The 25,330-nt window shown below is 36.3% G+C and overlaps 1 protein-coding gene across 5 annotated transcripts in view; it reads left to right on the plus strand.

Annotated features, from left to right (window-relative positions):
* CEP135 (centrosomal protein 135) overlaps positions 1–25,330 on the plus strand; it is a 72,918-nt gene that overhangs the window by 13,505 nt on the left and 34,083 nt on the right. For 2 of the 5 annotated variants that reach the window (XM_026508935.4, XM_057309741.1), the window contains exons 7-14: positions 1,096–1,224; positions 2,632–2,847; positions 5,579–5,644; positions 7,973–8,111; positions 12,282–12,505; positions 17,148–17,300; positions 18,204–18,356; positions 22,790–22,867. In XM_026508935.4, coding sequence (XP_026364720.1) covers positions 1,096–1,224; positions 2,632–2,847; positions 5,579–5,644; positions 7,973–8,111; positions 12,282–12,505; positions 17,148–17,300; positions 18,204–18,356; positions 22,790–22,867 — 1,158 coding nt within the window. The remainder of the gene's footprint in view (positions 1–1,095; positions 1,225–2,631; positions 2,848–5,578; positions 5,645–7,972; positions 8,112–12,281; positions 12,506–17,147; positions 17,301–18,203; positions 18,357–22,789; positions 22,868–25,330) is intronic. The other 3 variants (XM_048212023.2, XM_057309742.1, XM_057309743.1) reach the window with 3 other exon arrangements.

Raw genomic sequence — 25,330 nt, forward strand, 5'->3', positions numbered from 1 at the left:
CTCCTTAGCAAAGTATTCAGAGCTTATCATAATTAATTCCTGCCTGATTCTTCAGACCCAACCATAAGTTCCCTTGCATATTACAATCCATTCTTACTGAGCCATTTCTGCTCCTTCAGTCATACCATGTGGCTTTATACTTCTGCGTCACTGCCTGGAACATTCTTCCTTTCTTCTCTTCATAGATCATTTATAACCTTTTGGGCATATGTATTTGATAAAGTCTTCACTAATTTCCATAGGCATATGAATATATCATGGAGAGTAAATCATTTTATTCCCTTAACTGCTTTGGTACCATATACCTATTTCCTTTATTCTACCATTGAGCAACATATTATATAGCAATTATTGGTTTACTTGCTAGTTTTCCCTGTAAAGCTGTGTTCCTGAAAGTCAGAGACCGTATTTTATTCATCTTCGTATACCAAGAATTGTGCTCCATAATTGTTGAATTGAATGCTTGGTTTCAGTTTTCAATTTTTTTGAAAAACAAAAGCCCCAAAATCCAAAGCTGTAAAAGTGTTTGGGTTTTTCCAAATTCATGCATGTGAATAAGTGTGAATTCATGGTTGATAGTGATCTCTGTGATTTTTTGTGTGTTGTTTTCTAAATAATAGATAATTAATTAAATTCACCCCAACTTCCTGTCCTTTTCTGTATTGAGTTTCAGTAGCAATTCTTCGTGTCCTACACCCATTTGTTTATTCTATGTTTATTCCGCCAGGCACTGAAGTAGCTCAGACTCAGTTCTAGTACCCAGTGGTTTCTTTTTATATAAACATTGCCTAATCTTGGAGGAGGGAGCGAAAAGAAACAAAAATTAAAATTAACTGGGAAGAATCTGTTCAATACAAATACATATGAAAGCTTTGTTGACATTCTTATTTTGAAATTTTTTGTATTTATTTTTGCTTGTGTACATGCATTTCATAATCCCATATAAGTGTGGGTACATATATGAATGTTAGTCTCTGGTACACATTGTGAAACATAAGAAAAATGAAAGCATATCCAAATAAGTGTTTGTACAATGTTAATTATTTCAGTTCAAAACAGATTTTTTTAAGCGATAACATGACTTTATGTCTTCAGATTGAGCTAAGAGAACGAGAGATAGAACGACTCTCAGTTGCATTGGACAGTGGCCGCTCCCCTGATATTCTCTCTCTGGAGACTAGAAATAAAACCAATGAAAAGCTCATTGCTCATTTAAATATTCAGGTAATGGCTTTTATCATTATTTCACTGAGTATATAAAATCATTAAATGTCCATGGATTTGTAGAAGTGACAGAGTTGTTCACTACTGTATTATTTACCATAGAAAAATTTGATAGAGCCAAAGTATCCAGAAATAGGATGTAGCCATTGAAAAACCATGTTTCTAAAGAATATTTAATGGAAAAAAAGAATATTTAATGAGGCAGAAAAATATGTACACCATAATATTAAATATTTAAAAGAGGAGAATAAACTGTAGACACAATGTGATGTTCAGTTTGCTTTCTAAAAATGTACGTATGATCTTGGAGAGAGAAAACACTGGAAGAGAATACACCAAAGTATACTCACAGTTTATCTTTGTGTGATGAGATATTCTTTTTGATTTTCTTTATTTTCAAAAATTTTGTTTGTTCTATAATGTAAAAAAAGATTTTTAAAAAGAAATATAAAAACTAAACATGTAATAGATTTCCTCGCCATGCATTTGACCTAAGAGTAAAAGAACAGGGGAGTTATATAAAGCATGTTATGTTACCTTTAGAAATTTAGACGTGTCATTGCTGCCTGGGCTGTAACCAGAATAGAGTAAGTTACGAATATCAGCAGTAGCTCTAGAGCAGTGCTGTCCAATACAAATATGATAGGAGCCACATATGTAATGTAAAATTTTTTAGGGGCACGTGGGCAACTCAGTCGGTTAAGTGTCCGACCAACATTTGATCTCGGCTCAGGTCTTGATCTCAGGGTCATGAGTTCAAGCTTCTATGGAGCCCACTTAAAAAAAGAAAAGAAAATGAACTTCAGATCTAAATGTAAAACATAGAACTATGAAATTTTCTAGTAACCATATGAAGAAAGTATAAACAGATGAAATTAATTTTAATAGTGTATTTACCTCAGTATATCCAAAATATAATTTCAGTGTGTAACTACTGTTGTAAAATATTGATATTGAGATATTTTACATTCTTTCTTTTTTGCATCAAGTCTTTGAAATCTTGTGTATATTTTATATTTATAGACATCTCTGTTTGGACAGGCCACAGTATGCATCTGTGGATACTAGTGACTACTATATTGGACAGCACAGTCTAGAGTAGTATTATCATTGTAGTGATATTCTTGTCGTAATTTTAGAACTCTCTGCTGGGAAAAAGTTCACATAAATGTTTTACTTTTCCTTTCCTTCCATGTTTAAAAATTGGAAGCCAATGGCTATATATTTTTATTACACCCCACATTGTCAGTTTTGTGAATCAAAGCAGTGTAAGATTGCAAATGTAAGATACCTCTGGTTTAAATTTTCAGTATTTTAAAAAATACAGTATTTTGAATTATTTTTGGAAGTTCAGTATTTAGGATAATTTTCCAATTCATATACCTGTGAATTACAAATTCAATTTAGGTTGACTTTCTTCAGCGAGCTAATAAAGACCTGGAGAAGCATATACAGGAGCTTATGGAAACCAAGGAAACAGTGACTACTGAAGTTGTTAATTTAAGTAACAAAAATGAAAAACTCTGCCAAGAATTAACTGAAATAGACCAGTTAGCACAGCAGTTAGAAAGACATAAAGAAGAAGTGCTTGAGACTGCTGATAAAGAGCTTGAGGAAGCAAAGGTATGTCTAGGTTGTGGGCACATTTGTTAATTCTCCTGGAACATAGTGAGCATAAGCCCCTTTGATATCTGATTTGGTCTTTTGGTTTGTTTCATAATTCAAGTTTTTCCGAAGTGTTGTTTATACTCTCTAAATTTGGGTGTGTTTCTGAAGCACACCTTTTCTTTGGATAGCTCTCCAGGTTTTGTCCTATTTTCCCTCAAGATTTTCATCTCTGCATTGTGAGTGAGCTTTGGAAGTTTGTCCTCTGTGTCATTCTGTGCTCATGATCCCTTTAAAAGTATTTTCCAAAAATTGTATGTCCTTACACATTTTTAAGTTGGTAGGTAACATTTTTCATCTTTAAGTTTAAATAGATATGAAAGGGGGCACCTGGCTGGTGTGGTGGGAGGAGCATGCAACTCTTGATCTCGGGATCATGAGTTCGAGCCCCAAGTTGGGTGTAGAGATTACTTAAAAATAAAATCTTTTAAAAATAATAATGAATAAATAAATAGATATGAAAGATGTAATTTCTAGTCTATTGTAAATATTGATCTCTTAAAACTGTCACATCGTTCTTTTAAATATAGATAAAAGACCGTTTCTTCTTGATATCTCCAGAGTTTTATCCTATTTTAATATATTTATACTTGAATATCTTTTCATGATCACCCTATCAAACATCTCTGCAATAAAAAAATACATGAATTGAAATTATTTATTTATTCAGAGATTTTTTATTTTAAAAAATGTCCTTTGACTACAAGGTTCAAAGTGTTAACATTTTCCTCTCAATAGTGTTATCATTATAATTATTAGTAATTGGTGGATCAAAGTGACAAATACAGCACAAATGTTGATACTTACTGAATTAAAAAGTAAAATTTTATTGGAAATACATCTCTTAATAAGGTACATATCTTATTAATACATACCTTAATACATATCATTCATAAACGTCGATTATCTTTTTGTTTGGTGCTTCAAATTTTTTTGAATTTTAAGTGACAGATGCATGACTTTGCTTTAGAAAGTGGGAGGAAAACAGTTGTGAGAGGGGAGGTGAGAAAGGAAAGATCATGAGATACTTAGACCACACACAGGCTGTCAGTTAGATAATTCTTAAAAAGGACTGTACATGCAAATTAAGAATCCAGATATGGATACCTTAAAATTACATGTATACAGTAGGTTTACATAATACTTGGGAAGTATTTATGTTATCCCAGGAATGGGTATAACCTAGTCTAAGGATCAGTACTCTACATCATTGAATCAGTTTCGTACAATGTCATTTCCACTAATTAGTGGAATAATAGTAACATACCTTAACATAATAAAGGCCATATATGAAAAGCCCACAGTATATCATACCCAGTGGTGAAAGATTAAAGCTTTTCCTCTAGGATCAGCAGCAATGCAAACATGCCCATTCTTACCAATTCTGTTCAGTGTAGTCCTGGAAGTCCTAGCCAAAGCAGTTAGGCAAGAAAAAGAATTAAAAGCCATCCAAATTGGAAAGAAAGAAGTAAACTTATGTTTCCAGATGACATGATCTTATATGTAGAAGACCCTAAAGATTTCACCAAAAAAAGCAGAACTAATAAATTCAGCAGATTGCAGGATACAAAATCAATGCACAAAAATCAGGTGTGTTTCAATATGCAAATAATTAAATCCAAAAGGAAATTAAGAAAATAATCCCATTTGCAGTAGTATCAAAAAGAATAAAATACTTATGAATAAACTTATCCAAGGAAGTAAAAGACCATACGCTGAAAAACTATAAAACATTGTTGAAAAAAATTGAAGAAGAAATAAATGGAAAGACATCCTAAGTTCATGGATTGGAGACTTAATATTGTTCAAATGTCCATGGTACCCAAAGCAATTTACAGATTCAGTACAGTACCTATCCAAATCCCAATGGCATTTTTTATAGAAATGGAAAAAAATTATAAAATCTCAAAGGGCCCAGGATAGCCAAAAGAGTCTTGAAAATAAGGAATATCGGGGTGCCTGCCTAGCTCAGTAGGAAGTGCATGTGACTCTTGATCTCAGGGTCATGAGTTTGAGCCCCACGTTGAGTGTAGAGACTACTAAAAAAAATAAACTTAAAAAAAATGAAGAACATAATTAATGCAGTTTTAATTTTTTGTGGCTCTAGTTTCATTGCAATATTCCTGTATCTCATTCCTCTCTTTTTACACTTCCTTTTGCATCTTCTCTGCTCATATGCACAACATACTGAGCATAGCTTCTCAGGTCCCATTGGCAGTGCTCAAGAATGACAGTTTGGTTCACAAAAGATTCCTATGGGTCAAAATATTTTAATATTGACATTCAGTGCTCTCATTTACTATATAGAGGTTCCACATTGGTAGTAGCAGGTGGAGGGAAGTCAAATAAGATAGGAAAATTAGGAAATGACAGTGCCATAAGAAGAACCTAAAAATCAAGGTTCAAGGAAGGTCCTGTAAGTATATAGGCAAAACAGGTTTTTAAGTGGGCCCTCTTGTTTCAGATGTTACAAATAGCTCCCTATAAGCATTCAGGATACCAAGAAATTAAAGAGAAACCTGGACTTTTCCTCTTTCCTGAAATTGAGCTTTAAAACAGCTAAAGCCTCCCATCTCACTGGTGAGAAGGAAGACTACTCAGAAAAATGACTTGGTCTTATTTGCAGTGTGACTTAGTGATAAATATTCTTGACCTTTAGGTCTGTACCTAATAAGTTTTTTATTCCTAGAAAGAGATTAAAAGAAAGCTTTCTGAAATGCGGGATCTTGAAGAAACAATGGCAAAACTTCAGCTGGTAAGTAGATGTCATGTTGAATTGCCAGAACTTTTGGTAAGAAAATTTGCATGCTGTATTTTACATATATTTTTTAATTGAGAAATAATTTACACATTATAATATTCACTCTTAAGCATTTAATTCATTGGTATTGGTATAGTCATGAAGTGCTGCAGCCATTCTGACCATCAAGTAACAGAACATTTTCATCACTCCAAAAAGAAACGTCATACCCTTTAGCAGTCCCTCCCCATTTTCCTCTACTCAGCCTCTGACAACTACTAATCTTTCTATTTCTGTAGACTTGCATATTCTAGACAGTTTATACCAGTGGAATCATACAATATGTGGCCTTTTGTGTCTGGCTGCTTTGATTTAGCCCAGTGTTTCCTAGTCTCATGCTTGTTGTAGCATGTATCCAAGTACTTCCTTTTTATGGCTGGGTAATGTTCCACTGTATGGATGTATTTAATTTTATTTCTATTCTTATAATTCTTTAATTTCATATACAGAGATAGCAAGTTAAATTTGAATTTGGAAAACCTGTTAGGAATTTTATATTCTTTTAACTACTTCATGATTTATCAGTTTACTAATATTAAAACTAGAAATTGATAATTACTTGTTAAAGTTGTTGACTTTTATTAAAAGCACTCAGTCTGGGGCACCTGGCTGGCTCAGTCGAAGCATGCAACTCATTTTTTTTTTAAGATTTTTATTTATTTACTTTAGAGAAAGAGCACGTGTATATGTGAGTGGGGGGAGGGGTAGAGGGAGAGGATAACAAGCAGACTCTCCACTGAGCATGGGAGCCCATTGCAGGCCTCAGTCTCACGAACCTGAGATCATGACCTAAGCCAAAATCAAGAGTTGGATCCTTAACTGACTGAGCCACCCTGGCGCCCCTGGAGCACGGGACTGTTGATCTCAGGGTTCTGAGCTTGAGCCCCACGGAGATTACTTCAAAATAAAATCTTAAAAAACATAAAACAGTCCTCTTTTAATAGCTTTGTTTGGTAGTGTAAACCATTTTTCTAGATAATATTTGTTCTGGTAGTCTTCAGATAAGGAAAACAGTAATCATCCCAGCATAAGCCTAGATGTAGCATATAGTTCTATAGTCTAGAACTGACAACATGTCTTGCTTCCAGTTAGAAACTCCTGGGTGGTCACCTAAAAGATGATTGGGGATTTTTTTAATAGCTTGTTAAGTTGGATGAGTTTCTTTTAAGATTAGAAACTAAGACTAATACTAATTTTCAAGTTTTCTCATTAAATAGTCTTAAACAGCGTAGCAGCAATGTTCTGGTGGCATAAGGCAGATTAAAAAATGAAGCCATTGCGATAAGCTGCCACACCATAGGAGCTTGAACACTTGCTGACTTTGATATGCTCACTGTGAATCGCAGTGGCTGCCTTGTTCTTCGCTTGCAGCTACTCAACTCAATATTGAATAACTGGATTAACTAAACCTGCTAAATGTTGTCCACTCTTTTTTTTTTTTTTTATGTTATCTACTCTTGAGTCTCATAGATATTGTGAAATTCTTCCATGAGGTCAGTAAACAGAAAGTAGATGTTTTGATGATGTTTTTACTAACCGTGTAAACTCTGCGAGGGCCTGGATTTTTGTTTGCTGCCATTGTATGTACACCATGAACAGTTGAGTGTGATTCGTAATGCTTGTCTCGGACTCTGACCAAGTCTCAGTAGTATTGGCTGACAGTAAGGTGTTATAGTTACCTTCTGACCTTTCTTATTTTTTCCATTTGTACTATATTATGTATTTTTAAGATAAATACTAATGATAGTAATAGCTAACATTTACTAAGCACTTGCATATTCTAGACACCATGCAGAGTGCTTCACGTCCTTAGTTTCATCCTCACCAGTGAATCCTCGGTGTCCAGATGCTGCTTTTATCCCCATTGTGCAGATGAGCCTGAGACAATAACCAGCCTAGTTACTATGATAAGACTATGATAGTCTTAGAGTACTGTCTTCCTTCTGCCTTCTTTTAAAAATAAAAAGTCTTTAAAACTTTTTATTGCACAAGTATATATTCATTTTAAAAAGTAGACAATATGCTAAACAAATTAAGAGAAAATAAAATCTAATAATTCTACTACTCAGAAAGGAGCCCTATTGATATTTGGGTTTTATGGTCCTTTTAGCCACAGTCGATAATTAACTTTAGTCGAGCCCATATATTTGACTAACTTAAAGTGTGTGTCTGTGTGTATATGACTTACTCTTAATTAAATGTACTTACCAAAATATCTATTTTAAGTTCTATAATATTTTATCAAGTTGTTAGAAATCTTAACTATAGTGTTATAATTTGCAGGAATTAAATTTATGTCATAAAGAAAAGGAGAGACTGAGTGATGAACTACTTATAAAATCAGACCTGGAAACTGTTGTTCATCAGCTTGAACAAGAAAAGCAAAGACTTAACAAAAAAATGGAAAGCTTTGCAGTTACAGGTAAAATATAAAATGTTCATAACTTAAAAAGTGATTGTTATTCCTCGTGACATATTATTTTTCTTAGATTATCTTTCATTCATTTGTTCATTCAATAAATATTTGTAGAGTGCTTATTATATACCAGAAACCAGACTGGATGCTGTTGATAGAGTAGAAAATCTCCTTCAGTGACCTTACAGGATTCTTTTATATTTTGACTAGTTGATACAGGAAATGCTTGAATATTCTCCAATAGAAGTATATCCTTTTTTGAGGCAGATAATAGAATTAAGACTAAGAGGAAAACTTCTGAAATAGTGAAAAATTGAAGTGCAGAATCTTTATAAGGAGGTGCATTTGTATCACCCAAAAGAACACATTCTCATTCTCTCTTTCTCTCTCTCTCTCTCTCTCTTTCTCCCAGTAGGGCAACTTTCTGCCAGGTACCAGCCCTAAATGAGTTAGCTTAAGAGACATGTAAGAATTCATCCACTGATCCATTCATTCGACAAATGTCTATGAGCCTGTTGTGCGCCAGGCTCTGTTTTGCGTACTGGGGTTTATCATGGTAAACAAAATACACAAGGTCCCTGCTCTTAGGGAGCCTTTGTTCTGGTTAGACAAACTAGTAACACATAAATGAAAAAGCCCAAATTTAGATGATAAGAGGTATTAAAATAGGGGGAGATGTGCTAGAGATTGACCCAAGGTCTCAGAGATAAGACACCAACCAAATGAAGATTTGGGGCCATTTTTTCCAAGCAAAGGAAATGGCAAGAGCAGAAGCCTGGTGCTGCCAAATTCCCATGTGTCTTCAGAAGTAAAAGAAAGCCAGTGTGCTATGTTAAAAAGAAACTATATCCTAGGCTCTTCAGCATTCATGTAGATAATATGTTTGACCCCTTCTGCACTTACTGCCTTCATGACTTGAGCACATTACTTAACCTCTCTATGCTTTAGTTTCCCTAGCTATGGGGTTAATGATGGCACCTACCCAAAAGATTATTCTGAGGATTAAATGGGTGAATAAATGAAAGTGCTTAGACCTATGTATAAAAGTTTGCAGTTTACTTCCTTTCATACCTAGCTGTGACCTCTCATTTCAATGTGATCTTTCGTATCTGAAACTCCCTGTTTCTCTGTGGTGCAAATGCACTAGCCTGCCAAAAATCCAACCACAGGTCAACCAGAATATTTACCTTCTATACATTTGCACATGAGCAACTAGGTACTGCTTGCGTGTGCACCAGACACATCAGTAGCCCTGTAAATTAGATGGTCCTGAACTTCAGCAGCACTCTCCATGATGTATAGAAGTCTTACTCTGTATTTCTTACCACTTGCTCTCCTACTCTTTGCAGGGAACATTTCAAATGTTTTCCATTCTTAATAAGCCTATGACGCTCATTCCACCTCCCATTCTGAGTGGGCGATCTTCAGGTTCCCTAAGAGAATGGAAGCCATCAGGGAGGCCTTCTGTCAGTTTCGTGTCTCAAGATCTTAAACTGTCCATTTTTATCTTCCCTCCTGTTACTATAGAAGTGTGTCCCTCTTAGGAAAGGCCACTGCCTCCATCTGTTCTCTGGATCCTGTCCTCTCTAATTTTAAAACCTCGCATATTAATTATCTCTTTTCCCTAACTTAAGTCTGTACTGTTTTTGTCCATTGGCATTTAAACATACTTACCCTGATATGTCTCCTGAGGCAAGGGAAACAAAAGCAAAAATAAACTATTAGGACTACATCAAAATAAAAAGCTTCTGCACAGCAAAGAAAACAATCAACAAAACTAAAAGGCCGCCTACAGAATGGGAGAAGATGTTTGCAAATGACATATCTGATAAAGGATTAGTATCCAAAATATATAAAGAACTTACAGAACTCAACACCTGAAAATCAAATAATCCAGTTAATTCGGTAGAAGACATGAATAGACATCTTTCCAAAGAAGACATACAGATGGCCAATAGACGCATGAAAAGCTGCTCATCGTCACTTACCATCAGGAAAATACAAATGAAAGTTACGGTGAGATATCACCTCATACCTGTCAGAATGGCTAAAAACAACACAAGAAACAAAAGGTGTTAGCGAGGATGCAGAGAAAGGAGAACTGTCTTGTACGGTTGATGGGAATGCAAACTGGTGCAGCCACTGTGGAAAACAGTATGGAGCTTCCTCAAAAAGTTAAAAATAGAACTACCCTATAATACAGCAATCATACTACTGGGTATTTACCCGGAGAACACAAAAATACTAAATCAAAGGGATACATGTACCCTGATGTTTATAGCAGCATTATGTACAGTAGCCAAATTATGGAAACAGCCCAAGTGTCCATCGACTGAAGAGTGGATAAGGAAGATGTGGTGTATATGTATACAATGAAATATTAGCCATAAAAAAGAATGAAATCTTGCCATTTGCGACAACATGCATGGAGCTAGAGAGTATTATGCTAAGTGAAATAAGTCAGAGAAAGATAAATACCATATAATTTCACTCATATGTGGAATTTTTTTTTTAAAGGTTTTATTTATTTGAGAGAAACAGAGCACGAGCAGGAGGGAGGGGTAGAAGGAAGAGGGAGAAGCAGATGCCCTGCTGAGCAGGGAGACCAATGCAGGACCCATTCCCAGGACATTGGGATCATGACCTGAGCCAGAGGCAGACACCCAACCGACTGAGCCACCCAGGCACCCCACTCATATGTGGAATTTAAGAAAACAAATGAGCAAAGGGAAAAAGAGAGGCAAACAAAGAAACAGACTCTTGGGGCACTTGGCCGGCTCAGTCAGAAGAGCATGCGACTCTTGATCCAGAGTTGTGAGTTTGAACCCCGCGTTGGGTGTAGAGATTACTTAAAAATAAAATCTTAAAAAAAAGAAAGAAAGAAAAGAAAAAAAAGAAACAGACTCTTAATGCTAGAGAGTAAACTGATGGTTACCAGAGGGGAGGTAGGTGGGGGGATAGGTGAAATACATGATGGGGATTGAGGAGTGCTCTTGTCTTAATGCACCCTGGGTAATGTGTGGAAGTGTTGAATCACTATATTGTATACCTGAAACTAATATTACACTGTATGCTAACTAACTGAAATTTAAACAGCAACAATAAACCTTGCTTACCCTTTTCCCATTCTATGACAAAAACTTTGACCCATTCCCCTCCAGCCACCCTTTTCTCTTTTTCAGTTTTAACATCTTGAAAGGTCATCCACCCTTGCTGTTTCTGCTTGATCACTACTACCCGTTAGCTCCTCAGTCCACTCCAGTTGGCCTCCATCCCCACCTGAGCTGCTCTTGGAAGCGCTTCCCTCATCCCCATTATGCTAAATGTAGTGGTCATTTTTCATTCATTAACTTATTTGACTTCTTAGCATTTAACCCAATAGCCCATTCCTTCCCACCCTCCTATTTTCTTACCTCTCTGGTCACTCCCTGGGATGAATTTACCAATTCGTCCTCCAGATTGCATTGCATGCTGTTCTTTTGTAGATTTTATCCTACTACACAGAATAATTGTTTGACCTTAGCTGTATTTTTCATAGTTGTATTCTTAGCTAGTGCTGGGCATAGAGTAAATGCTCAATAAATACCTGTCAAATGAATGAAAGAAGAGATGAGAGTGAATCAGAGTTTGTCTTGAAAATCATTTCATGCCTCAGAGTTAAATTAGATTGAACAATGTGAAATTACCAGTATTAGGCTACTTGGGACTCATGAAAAGGTAACTTGTGGTAAAAGTTAATAGTTGTGCTTATTTGGAGAGAGATGAGTTGCTTTGATCTCTTTGTATAATACTGTAGTAAATTCAAGCTTAATGTTAAAAATCATGCATATTAAGATTAATTGCTTATAGGCAGATTTTCTTTTAATGCATTTTCAGATCCCCAGAAAGTACCATGTGGTAGTTTATTCATTCTATAGTACTAAATGTTACCATCCTTGTGATAAGACAAAAGTAGGAGGACTTTGACTTATTAGATTTTATTTAAACTTTTAATGTAAATTGTGCTCTTTTTCCTCATTTTTCTCAATGTTTACTTCTTTTCTTTGATATCAGCCAGTGGTAGGTGATATACAAAAGTTAATGATTTTTAGTAGCTTGTATTCTAAAACTAATTGATAGAATATATTTGGCTAGTTGTGTAATTTACATGCAACACTTTTAATATTTAATTTACAGAAAGAGAACTTACTCTGGAAGTTGAAAGGATGAGGCTAGAACATGGAATAAAACGTCGAGACAAGTCACCCTCTCGTTTAGATACATTTCTCAAAGGTATAGAAGAAGAACGAGATTTTTATAAGAAAGAGCTAGAAAGACTCCAACATATAATACAGCGAAGATCTTGCTCTACAAATTATTCTACACGTGAAAAAATCCCAATATTTAAAACACTAGAAAAGGTAATATCTCTTTTTAAGGTTGATTGATAATCAGGAGTGTATCTTTATGAACAAACTTTTCTGGTGTGATTATTGTATTAAATATAACTTTATTCATATTTGTTTTTTAAAAGTTTTTCTTGGGGCGCCTGGGTGGCTCATTCAGTTAAACATCTGACTTTTGATCTCAGCTCAGGTCTTGATCTCAGAGTCATGAGTTCAAGCCCTGCGTTGGCCTCTGTGCTGGATGTAGAGCCTACTTAAAAGCAGGGGGTGGTGCACCTGGGTAGCTCTGTCGGTTAAGCGGCGTCAGACTCTTGATTTCGAAAGGCTCACGTCATGATCACAGGGTCGTGAGGTTGAACCCGGAGTTGGGCTCTTCTCTGGGCATGGTGCCTGCTCAAGACTCTTCCTCTCTCTCCCCCTGCCCCTTCCCCTTGCTCACATATGCAGGCGCGTGTACATTCTCTCTCTCTCAAAAAAAAAGAAGAGATTTTTCTTAATTTTGATTTTTGGGTTTTTTTTACATGACCTATACTGTAGAAACATTCCATTTATTAGGAAAACTACTTAAGAACAAAGCATAACATACTGATTTTTGGAAATTAAGGAAAGATGAATAGCTCATTACATGTATAGGGTAAGTACAGGGACATCTGGGCTTCCAGAAACTGGAACTAGTAATTCATGCTACTGGACGTTTCCTTTCTGTCCTTTACTCTTGGTATCAGCTGCATTTTCTCTCTCAAAGCAGAGTGGCTTCATCCACATGGCAGACAACATGGCTACTTGCTATTCCCAGCCTTGGACCAGTCAGAAAGGCGGGGCACGTTGCGCACACCAGACATCTTTCATGTTAACCACGCAACAGGAGCAGGTAGAGTGTGGAAGTGAGTGCAGGGCAGGTCTTCCCATTTGTCTGCTACAGCCACATCTATAAGTTAGTAGTCTAAAGATGTGTATTAGGTAAAGTTAGCCGTGTGTCATGAGAGATTAAATTCATGTATCTCTATTTTAGGTCATAGTTATTTTCAATGTTTTATGAGTAGCATTTGAATTCTTCATTCACGTTTTTCTTTTTCTTTTTAAGCTTCAGAGCTATAGGAGTTCTGGAGGCTTATGACTAACATTATCTACGAACTAGATAAAATTAGGGGAAGTTGGGAGTAAAATTAAAACTCAAAACATTTAATTTCAAATGTTTAAAAATATGAAGTCACTGTGACATATACATGAAGATAATAGGTTAAAAAAATTTCAGACTTGGCTGAGTTTACTAGTTTCATCATCTTTTTCCTGAAGATCCTGTGTCCGTTATCAAATGGTTGGGTTTTTTAACTTCATTGGCTAATGGCTGAATTTGATTTATAGGTGTTAGTAAAAACACTACATTGTGTTATCTGTTATAAGCAGAATGAATTGGTGAGAAAATGCTGTAGAAGTTAATGTATGTGTTACTGAGTTGTTTTTTAAGCCCCATATATACTTAGGACTCAGAAAAAAATGAATCACTGAATTGATCATCTTCATTGCATAGGAGAATCTTCCATAAAATGGTTGATTAGTGTAATCATATATTTATTAAATAAAACTGAGTAGACAAATATCTCAGAGTTTTTAACCTACATATTTGATTTAACTCCTCCATATAAATTTACAGTTGAAGAACAAACAAGAGATATTGTTGAGGTACTGATAAAATCAGAAGAGACTTTTATCCCCTTTCAACTTACGTATTTTCTTAAAATTTTCTAATGTTTTATTTATTTATTTATCCTAACACAGATAAAGAATTCCTTTTCTAAAGTTTAGAAAGGTAGGGTGTTCAGAGCATTTTAGAGTTCCCATAATAAGTTGCAGGAATGGCAGGGAATAGTAGGTGTGTACATGAGTGAAATGGTTGAAGTGTAAAACAGTTGAGAGTTCTGGGCACTAGAGAGTGCATCTGCACCTAAACTTGGGTATTTTAAACATGTTTAGAAACTATATAGCAAACAACAAAGTTCTCTAAAGCTGGATTTGGTACACAGTTTTGAGTTTTCAAATCTTGCCCTATGACAAACTGAGGCACAGTTTCTTAGGATTGCAGTAACTCAGAAAAAATATTGATACTTTTAATATCAATGATCTTTGTCAAAAATACACCCATTGATTCTCTACTGTCTGTGTAGGGTGAGCACCGCCTCCTTTCTCCTTGTGCTTGTACTCACTATGGTTCCAATTGTGAGTTTCAAGTATAGTGGAGTAGAAAGGGCTTTAGAGTTGGAGACGCAAACTGCCGTTATGACCTTGGACAATTTACCTCACTTCATGAAACCCCTGTTTCCAAAGGTTACATGAGATAATAAGGGCCTAGCAGTACACCTAGTTCCTAGTAAATATTTCATTCCCTTATTATTTGCTGGTTCAAAGCACATCAGGTCTAGATACAAAGTTACATTCAGTTCAACAGGTACATATTGAGTGCCTGCTCTGAATGAGGCACTGGATGTGAGATAAAGAAGACTTAGCTTCTGTGCTTGTAGTGTTTAGTACTGTGTCTGTATGTCATGAGCATGTGCGTGTGTGTGTGTGTGTGTGTCAGGAACAATGGAATGGTAAAAGAATTATTAACAATTACATATGAACACAAATATAAATATCTGCATACTTATGTCTATACAAGGTATATTTAGAAAAGAGCTAGAGTCCTTGCTTGAGAAGGCCAGTCAGTAATGTTGGAGAATTCATTCATTTTAGGTACCATGCTAGGCACTGAAGGTGTGGTCAGACCAAATACCTACTGTGTCTCTCATTGAGCTCACATTTTAGTGGAAAAGACGTATATTAAACACCTAATCATGTTAATAACTTTATAAGCTCATCTATAGTGTTAGTAAAAAAAAGGATAGAAGGTTTCAGAATGCTCTAAGAAAACAAAGAGGGAGATCTAAATTAGATTGAAGAGTCAGAAGATTCCTTAGAGAAAGTGAGATTTAAGCTGAGACCTAGACAGTAATGATAATAAACTATCAAATCTTTTTTTTTTTTATGTCCCAACTTTATTTATAACCAGACGGCCAACTCTCACCCCACCGCAGGTCCTCAGCTTAGCTCTGGGAGAGAAGCTGGATGAACAGTGTGACTCTTCTGCCAAGCCTAGAGCTCAGGAGCCCCTCACTACTTCTGGGCTTTTGCCCTAGCCTGCTGAATTTTGTCAGCCGTGTCCCATCTGTGACTCCAGTGCAGTGGAATAGTACGAGGCTCAGCTCTGCTTGGTTCCAGTGCTCAGTGACCACATCTGCAGGATTGTCAAATCTTTTTTCACTGACTTCTCCTTTTCTAAAATCTATGCAAACCACCTCCTTTTTGTAAGATATTTTTATGTAGATATAGTTAGGTTGCAGATTTTCTTTTATAGTTATCTAAGCCTTAATTAAGTCCTCAAACCCTAATGTGCTTTTGTCCTGTAAAATATCTTATCCTTTAAGGTGTCCAGATAACTAATCTCATCCATTATGCTTTGATTTTGCTTGTTTAACCAAGAGGATAACTTACTTCCAAGTGGCAGGTTAGAGGTACCTCACAGATACCAAGTCTACATTAGTCATGGTTATGTGTACAGTAGATAGTGAATAACATATATCAGGATGCTTTCCAATGTACCAGATGATCAGATTATCTCCTCCTGGGGCTTTTGCATTTAGAACTTTAATGTTAAGATACCTTACATTCCCTCAGGGTTGTGAGATCAAGCCCTGCATCAAGCTCGCCTGGTCCACCGGGTGTGACACGGGCCTAAGATTCTCCCAGTACCCTGCTTGCTCGCTCGCTTGCCCTCTAAAAAAGAAAGATACGTTGTATCCCAAGTCTACATTTATCACCTTTATTTTCCACATCGTTTTGAAGATAGTGGATCTTTTGAATTGGACTAAAATAATAGGCATCATTCTGTTTTAGAAATGTTGGAAGTATTTGCTTATTTGGTGAACATCCTTAATGTATACTGCCTGGTAGAAATATTTATATTTATCTCATTGCAAAAATAGATTTCACATAGGTTGGGACTGGGATGGTTGTGGAGGTTGGTGCGGCTGGGAAATTGATCTCAGATTCAGTCAGAAAACACTGAAGAATGTGCTAGGCTGTAATAGTTACTTGCACTGGGTGAGCAGGCACACACATACCCTCCTAGTCCCTTCCCTGGAGACGGTTGTCAACTAGTGGTTCCCAGCAATTAGCCTGCATGAGAATCGCCTGGAGGGCTTGATAAACTGTAGTTACGGGCCCTATGCCCACAGTTTCCAATTTAGTATGTCTGGGATGGGCTCACCAACTTACGTGTGTAACAAGTTCCTACTTGCTGCTGATGCTTCTGCTCTGGGGATTACACTTCAGTTATGACCATTATAAACAACTCCAGGAGAATGACAGTTGAGGCGTCTGACAGGATCTGATCAAGTGGTATCATTGGCAGCAGGGGGGTCCCTTCTTGGGCATTTGAAGTCCAGGAAATTTACCCCAGTACTGCCTACACTTTCATCTGCTGCCCTCATTATGGATAAAAAATTTGCGTTCTTTTTGTCTGTTAACATTATTCAGTCACTGTCATTACCAACATCCTGTGACAACCATATGGTGATAATTATAACAAATGATAACTTGTTTTTAAATTATGTTTCAGGGTGATTACAACTCAGAAATTCATCTGATCACAAGAGAAAGAGATGAACTTCAGCGTATGCTGGAAAGATTTGAAAAACATATGGAGGATATACAGTCCAATGTTAAATTATTGACAGCAGAAAGAGATAAACTAAGTGTCTTATATAATGAAGTAAGAAACTGATTAAGCCAACAGATTATTTAGAACAAATTACAAGGGAACCAGTATAAATCTTTTAAATTACTGTATTATATGGACCTTGTTATATTCCTTCATAATTAGAATTATCTAAGTATGGTAGTAGTTTCTTTTGTTGTCCTGTTCCCAAAGCAGAGATCTCTATTATTTTTTCCATATTTATTCTCTTCTAGTCTATCTGTGTGTTAAGTCTGTTAGAGATAATTTCCTACTTCTAAAGCTACGTGGCACAGGTCTTAGCCTGACTCTGAGCCAAGTTTATCCTTGGGATTGAGACATGTTAGGAGTCTATCAGACAGTGGGTAGCACCCACAATTTGGATATATTGGATATTAAGGACTTAGCCTGTAGTTTAAAAAAACTCTAGGGAAGAGAGAGTTGGTACAGCTTGGCCCAGTTATAAAGCCTCAGTTGTCAGAGAGCAGGTGAATACGAGCAGAGCAAAGTGTCTAAATTTGTTCCATACCAATTTCCCGTGAAGTTCTAATGCTACTTTAGAGAGGGAGAAGGACATGTAAGTTAAAAGGTCAAGTTGAAAAAGGTGTTTTTTACTTTTGGAGATTTTTTTGGAATCTCCAGATTTGCAGATTGATTCATTTCTGGGCTTTCCCCACTATTGGCTTGGATTTTAGCTTTCTTGGGTCTGCTTAGTTAACTACTAATTGTCTATCTGCTGTCTGGTTTCCAAACTTTTGTAGCTGGCATTTCCTTTCAATCTCCTTGTCTTGGGATTTTGTTGTTGTTGTTATTTTAATCCTTTTACTCATTTTATTGGGATTTGGAAAGAGAGCAAAGGTAGCATGTGTTTAGTTAGCCTTTTTTTCACTTTGGAGCACATCCAAAGTGTGTTTTATTTATATCTTTTAATTCTTTAAGGCTCAGGAACAGTTATGCGCACTAAGAAAGGAGTCCACCCAAAACGCAGTCTCCCATAATATCGTTAGTCTTATGGAAAAAGAAAAAGAACTTGCATTATCTGACTTAAGAAGGATTATGTCAGAAAAAGAAGCTTTAAAGGAAAAGTTAAAAGTAAGTAATAAGATCGACTTATTTTTGAAAGGTAATTTATAGGGAAAAGGGAGGTCTTCACGTTTTACTGTGAAGTGACTATGTAGAATGTACAGCTAGATCAAGGGGTTGGCGGACAATGACACATGAACCAAATCCAGACCACTGTGTTTTTGTATGGCCATGTGCTAAAAATGGTTTTTACATATTTAGGTCATTGAAGAAATATAGAAGAATATTTCATGACACATGAAAACTATGAAATCCAAATTACATCGTTGGTCAGTGTTATTGGAATACCATGCTGGTTTGTGGACCGTAGTATTCTGTGTAGCTTCTGTCGTGCTGCAGGGGCAGAATTGAGCATTTGCAGCAGAAACTGGCCCACAAAGCCTAAAATACTTATTTGGTTCTTTAGAGAAAGTTACTGACCTGTGATCTCAATAGGAAGTTCCTTCCTCCTGTGGAGGGACATTATCTTTTTTTTTTTTAATGTAAAACAACGTGACTGAGTTATTCACATACCATTCAATTCAGCCATTTAAAGTGTACAATTCAGTGGTTTTTAATATATTCACAGACTTGGGGCTCCTGGGTTGCTCAGTCGTTAAGTGTCTGCCTTCGGCTCAGGGAGTGATTGTGGGGTCCTGGGATCGAGCCCCGCGTCGGGCTTCCTGCTCTGCTGGGAGCCTGCTTCTTCCTCTCCCACTCCCCCTGCTTGTGTTCCCTCCCTCGCTGGCTATCTCTCTCTCTGTCAAATAAATAAATAAAATCTTTATATGTATATATATATATGTATATATATTCACAGACTTGTTCAGCCTATCACCACAATCAATTTAAGAGCATTTTCATTACCTCGAAAGAAAACCCCCGAAACCCATTAGCAGAGGTTCTCCATTTCACCCTGGCCTCCCCAGGCCTAGGCAACCATGAAGCTACTTTCTCTCTCTACAGATTTGCCTACTCTGAACATTTCATATAATTGAATCACTTAGTATGTATCTTTTTATCTCTGGCTTCTCTCACTTGGCATAATGTTTTCAAGTTCATCCATGTAGTATGTATCAATATATAAAATGTTCCTTTTTATTGTAGAATAATATTCCATTCTGTGGAAAGACAGAAAACATTTTAATTTCCATTTATGTGGTTTAAACTTTTTGACTATTATGAAAAATGGTGCTGTGAACATTCATGTACAACTTTTTATTGATGTAGGTTTTCATTTATCTTGGGTATATACCTAGGTTCATTGGATAACCATAACCATTTGATCAACTGTCAGGCTGTTTCCCAAATCAGCTGTACCATTTATATTCTCACCAGCAGTGTGTAAGAGTTCTAATTTCTCCACATCCCCACCAACACCTGTTATTATCTGTCTTCTTTATTTTCTTCATGTTGGTGGGTATGCAGTAGTATCCACTGTGGTCTTGATTTACATTTCCTCAGTGGCTAATGACATCGGGCATCTTTTCATGTGCTTATTTGGCCATTTGTTTATCTTCTTTGGAGAAATGTCTATTCAGATCCTTTGCCCATGTTTACATTGCCTCACTGTTACTGAACTGTAAGAGTATTTTATATATTCTTGGTACAAGCTCCTTATCAGATACATGATTTACAGATACTTTCCCCCATTCTATGGGTTGCCTTTTCATTTTCTTAATGGTGTCCTTTAAAACATGAGAGTTTTAATTTTGATAAAGTCCAGTTTATGTATTTTTATTCTTTTGTTGCCTGTGCTTTTGGTGACCTATTTAGGAGCAGTATCTTATATTTTCTTTTATAATCTCCCAAAAAATGTGTGAATGTACATAAAGCACTTAATAGTGCTTGGAACATTATAAGAACTCAACATTAGTTATTATTGTTACTATTACGGATTCTGTAGTTTACTTCCAATAAGTATTATTGAGTTAATGCTTAGAAATTAGCAGCTCAAGTTAGGAATAAGAACATTTAAGCATTATAAGGGTAGTCTTTATGTCATACATTTTCAGTTAAAATTTTACCCCAACGGAATATTTTTAATTGGGATCTTTTGGAATACTGCCCTCCAGAATGTGCTTTCTTAGAAAAATAAGTGTTAAAACTACCAAATGGAAAGTTTCTGTGCAATATGGCAGCTTTTAGCACAAGCTACTGATTTATTCTTTTCCGTACTTGTTGAAAGGACCAAGGAATGTAGAAACAGGATTTTAAAATGCAGTAGTACTGAAAGCTCAGAAAAAGTGATATTCATATTACCAGAATCTTTCTAGATTGTAGAAGTCAAGATTTATGAGTTTATAGGTGGTCTTTTACTTAAAAACTAATCATCTCAATCCTTAAGCCTCCTCTAGTAATTTCCTCTTATTCAGCTATCTACCCAGTTGTCACACCAGGCATCATCAGTGACTCCTCTCTCCTGTAAAGTTCTTTTCTCTCAACTAATCACCAAGTCCTATGTGTGCTACCTCTTAAAATAATATTCAACACTTATTAAGCTCTTTTCATGTGGGAGGCTCTGTTAAGTGCTTTTTACATGGCTGTCTCAGTAAATCTTCACAATAGCCTTTTCAAATAACTAATGCTTACAGATGTGGTCTCTGAGTTACAGAGTTTTAATAATCTGCCCAAGATCACCTAACTGTGAAGTCAGATGGAGTCTGGCTCCTGAGCTCACGGTAGTTTCTCTCGAATCTGTGTACTTCTTTCTGTTCCCCTGCTCCCATCCCATTCTGGCCATTATTGTCCCAACTGCGTTAGTGGATCAACAGGCTCTCAGATCTGTATTTTACAAAGAAGGCAGAGTCATCTTTCAGAGATACAAATCTGATCAGATTTAAAATCCATGAACTGGGGACGCTGGGTGGCTCAGTCAGTTAAGCATCTGCCTTTGGTGCAGGTTGTGATCCCAGAGTCCTGGGATCGAGTCCTGCATCGGGCTGCCTGCTCAGCGGGGAGTCTGCTTCTCCTTCTGCCTGCCGCTTCCCCTGCTTGTGTGTGAGCTCTCCCTCTCTCTCTCTCTCTGACAAATAAATAAATTAAAAAAAAAAAAATGAAGTAAAACCTATGAACTGTTTTCAAAGACTTCAGTGATTGGCGTTTGCCTACTTCAAGGTCTAGCTTCTTTTCCCCAAACTCAAGCTTCTTTCCCCCAAACTCATCTCCCCCATTTCCCACATCTCATTTTCTCAACTCCAAGCTTAATGGACTTTTTCTTGGCCCCAGTTTTCTGCATAGGCTATTGAAAAATCTTCCCCCCACTTACAGTACTTTCACCTGGCTAGTTCCTATTCCAACTTTAGAGTCAGGTTAAACATCATTTCCTCACACAGGAAATGAACCCAAGACTCTAGATTCCCTTTCAATATGTTGCCATAAAGTTCATTTTCTTAACAGAATATTCATGGTTTTATTATAGTATCTTGTTTAAGTTTGTCTTTTCTACTAGGCTTTAGTAACTGTGATGTCAGAGGCTTTATCCATTTTTCTCACCATGTATTCCTAACACCTTGCTGGGTGCTTGGTATGTAGTCTGTACTCAATACTGGTTGAATGATTTAATAAAAAATGCATACAGCACAGTGACGCTTCCAACCAGATATATAATTCAAGTGTCCAGGTGTCTTAATTGATTTTTTAATGAATAACATGGATAGAAGTATGAATCTGCATTAGAAAAATTCTCAGGGAATACCAGTGTATATCATTTGTCCTACACTTAGCATCAGCAAGAGTTGGATAAGATAGCCTAACCACGGGCGCCTGTGTGGCTCAGTCATTAAGCGTCTGCCTTTGGCTCAGGGCGTGATCCCGGCGTTCTGGGATCGAGCCCCACATCAGGCTCCTCCGCTGGGAGCCTGCTTCTTTCTCTCCCACTCCCCCTGCTTGTGTTCCCTCTCTCACTGGCTGTCTCTCTCTCTGTCAAATGAATAAATAAAATCTTAAAAAAAAAAAAAAAGATAGCCTAACCAAAGAAATAGTACTTGTGATTACACTGTTGACCAGCCTGTTCTTGAAATTCTGATCTCTTGCTTGGCCCTGTAGTATTCTTTCCTGTCTCTATGATCTCGTCATTTCTTCTTTGCTTTCTGTTCCTCTGACATCTCTCATGAGGGCATACTCCTGATCACACTTAACCTGCTAGTTTTTTCCTTTTGTAGTTGTACTAATGGATTGATCTGTATAAATCTTTAAAAACAAATCCATGCCATTCTGTGTCTTCTATTACAATCACACGTGGAAGTAGTATATAAAGGATAAGAAAGTCTTGTCCTTTTTTTTTTTCAACCAAAAGCATCATTATTATAAAATTATAAAATGTCTAAAGGATTTCTTTCTAAAGGATTTCCATGTTATTAAAAAGACAAATAGAATAGTACTGTAGACCTGTGTTGCTTACTTTGCTAATTTTGTTTTTTTATCTGCTGTGAATAAACATTTTCCATAAAATTCTTTTTCAGAATCTCCAGGAAGTGAGTATTTTTGAAAAATCAAAATTAGAGAAAACTATTGAACATTTGACATGTATTAACCATCAGGTAAGTTATCAAACTGGAGTTGGGGTAAATTGTGTTGTATGAATAACTATTTCAATTATAGTTTCAATGTGCTCTATGTTTTTAAAATTGCAAAACAGTAAGCTAGAGATGCTGTGTAACAGTGTTTAGGAGTATATACTCGGAAGGCCAACTACTTGGGTTTATGTCCTTCTCTGTCACCTATTACCTGTAGACAAGCTACTCAAACTTCCCATCTCTCAGTTTCTTTATTTGTAAAATAGAATGGTGGTAGTACTTCCTAAGTTTTTGTGAAGATTAAACAAGTTAATACATGTCGAGAACTTAGAAGAGTCACTGGCATGTTGTAGGCACTCACTAGGTGTTAGTTATGATTATTGTATGGTAATGCAGACATAGAGGAAAAAATGAAATTCATTTTCATTCCTTATTGCTCTCTCTAGAGGTAGAATTTTTAAATAATTGTTATGTGTTCTGAATCCTTTTTTTTTTTCTTGGTGTTTCATTTTGGCTAGTTTCCTTTACAATGTCCTCACTGTTTTTATTTACCACGTCTATAAATATTATCATCTGTTTCTATCAGTTGATTTTTTTTTTCCTCCTCATCATGGGTTATATTTTCCTGATTCTTTGCATGCCTCGTAATTTTAGATGTCAGACATTGTGAATTTTACCTTCTTGGTTGCTGGATGGATTGTATCCCTATAAGTACTTTTGAGGTTTGTTCTGGGATACAGTTAAGTCAGAATGGAAGTAGGTTGAGCCCTTTCAGTTTTGTTTTTAAGGTTCATTAGGTGGGACCAGAGTAGCATTTAGTCCTGGACTAATTTTGTTTCATTGCTGAGACAGAACTATTTTGAGTACGCTATCTATTGCCCCATGAATTATGAGGTTTTCTTTTTTATATATAATAATTTTTTATTATATTATGTTAGTCACCAATTATGAGGTTTTCAATTGACTGATGGCAACAGGAATTACTCCTGGTCTACATGAGCCCTGAGTATTATTCCCTTTAACTTTTTGATGGTTCTTTCTCTGGCCTTGGGTAATTTCCTCTGTGCTGAGCTCTGCTCAGCTGAACACTCAAGGAGCACCTTTTATAGATCTCTGGAGCTCTGTCTGTGTAGCTCTCCTCCAGTATCTGCTCTGCAAACCCTAACTGCCTTGGCCTCCCCTGACTCTCAGTCATGTCTTCTGAACTTAGGGGAACCACCAGGCTTCACCTGAGTTCCTTTCCCTGTGACACAGCCTAGAAATTCTTAAGGCAGTAAGCTGGAGCAATGGTAGGGCTCATCTCATTTGTTTCTTGTCCCTCAGGGGTTACTGTCCATCACGGCCTGATGCTCAGTGTCTTGGAAACCATTGTTTCATGTATCTTGTCCAATTTTTAATTATTTCAGGTAGAAGGGTCCAGCTTGCCCAGAAGCTGAAAGTGAGAATTAATGAACAGAAAAGTATAAAAAATATATCTAAAGTACTAGAAGTCATTGGAAAGAGACTAGGATTTAGAAAATGTAAAATAAGGTAAAGCCTTAGAGAATAAAGTGAGAAAGTCTACAATATATTTAGTCAAAATTCTAGGAGAATGTACTAGAAGGTGTGACAGAGGCAGTATTTGAAAAGATAATGACTGATAACTTTCTAGATCTAATAAAAACACAGGAATTCTGATTCAAAATGCACAGTGAGTGCTGAAAGTATAACAGATCCCAAAGAAGAGAAAAAGAAAAATCCAAACCATTTGAATAGAGATAAGCAATGTAAGATACTTATGTACGAATTTGCTGGATCTCTGTAGAAAATATAATACAACCTTATTGAAAGACATTAAAGAAGACCTAAAAAAGTGAAGAGATATATCAGGTTTATAAAAAAGGTGACAAACATTATGTTTATAAAAAAGAGTGTAATTCTCCCCAAATTGATCTATAGAGTTGATGTAGTTCCAGCTGAAATTCCAAGATGGTATGTGTGTGTGTATCAATTGACAATGGATTTTAAATTTTACATGGAAACAGAGCTAAGAATTGCAAAGAAATTTTAAAGAAGAGCATGGTGTGGAACTTAGCCTACCAAATATGAAAGCTTTAGAGTTAGGAATTAATATAAAGTGGTAGTTCACAAGGATTAAAGGAAAATTATAAAATCCAGTAGAGAGCAAACCCACAAAACCACAAAGATATGGAAACTTGATCTATTAAGGACTCAGGTCAATGGGAAAAGAAAGGATTATTCAGTAATTATTTCTGGGACAATTGGCTATTTATGTGTGTGTGTATACACACAACACACACATATATATGTATACATCTATGTATATTAAGAAGGAATTGCATGCTACTTCAAATATGCCATACCCAAAAATCAGTTGCAACCTTGAATGTTCAAGAAATAGCTACAATTTTTGAAAGAAAATACAAGAGATGGAGCACCTAGGTGGCTCAGTGGTTAAAGGTCTGACTCTTGATCCCAGCTCAGGTC

The sequence above is a fragment of the Ursus arctos genome, unplaced genomic scaffold (assembly GCF_023065955.2).
Source record: "Ursus arctos isolate Adak ecotype North America unplaced genomic scaffold, UrsArc2.0 scaffold_9, whole genome shotgun sequence".
Lineage (NCBI taxonomy): Eukaryota > Metazoa > Chordata > Mammalia > Carnivora > Ursidae > Ursus > Ursus arctos.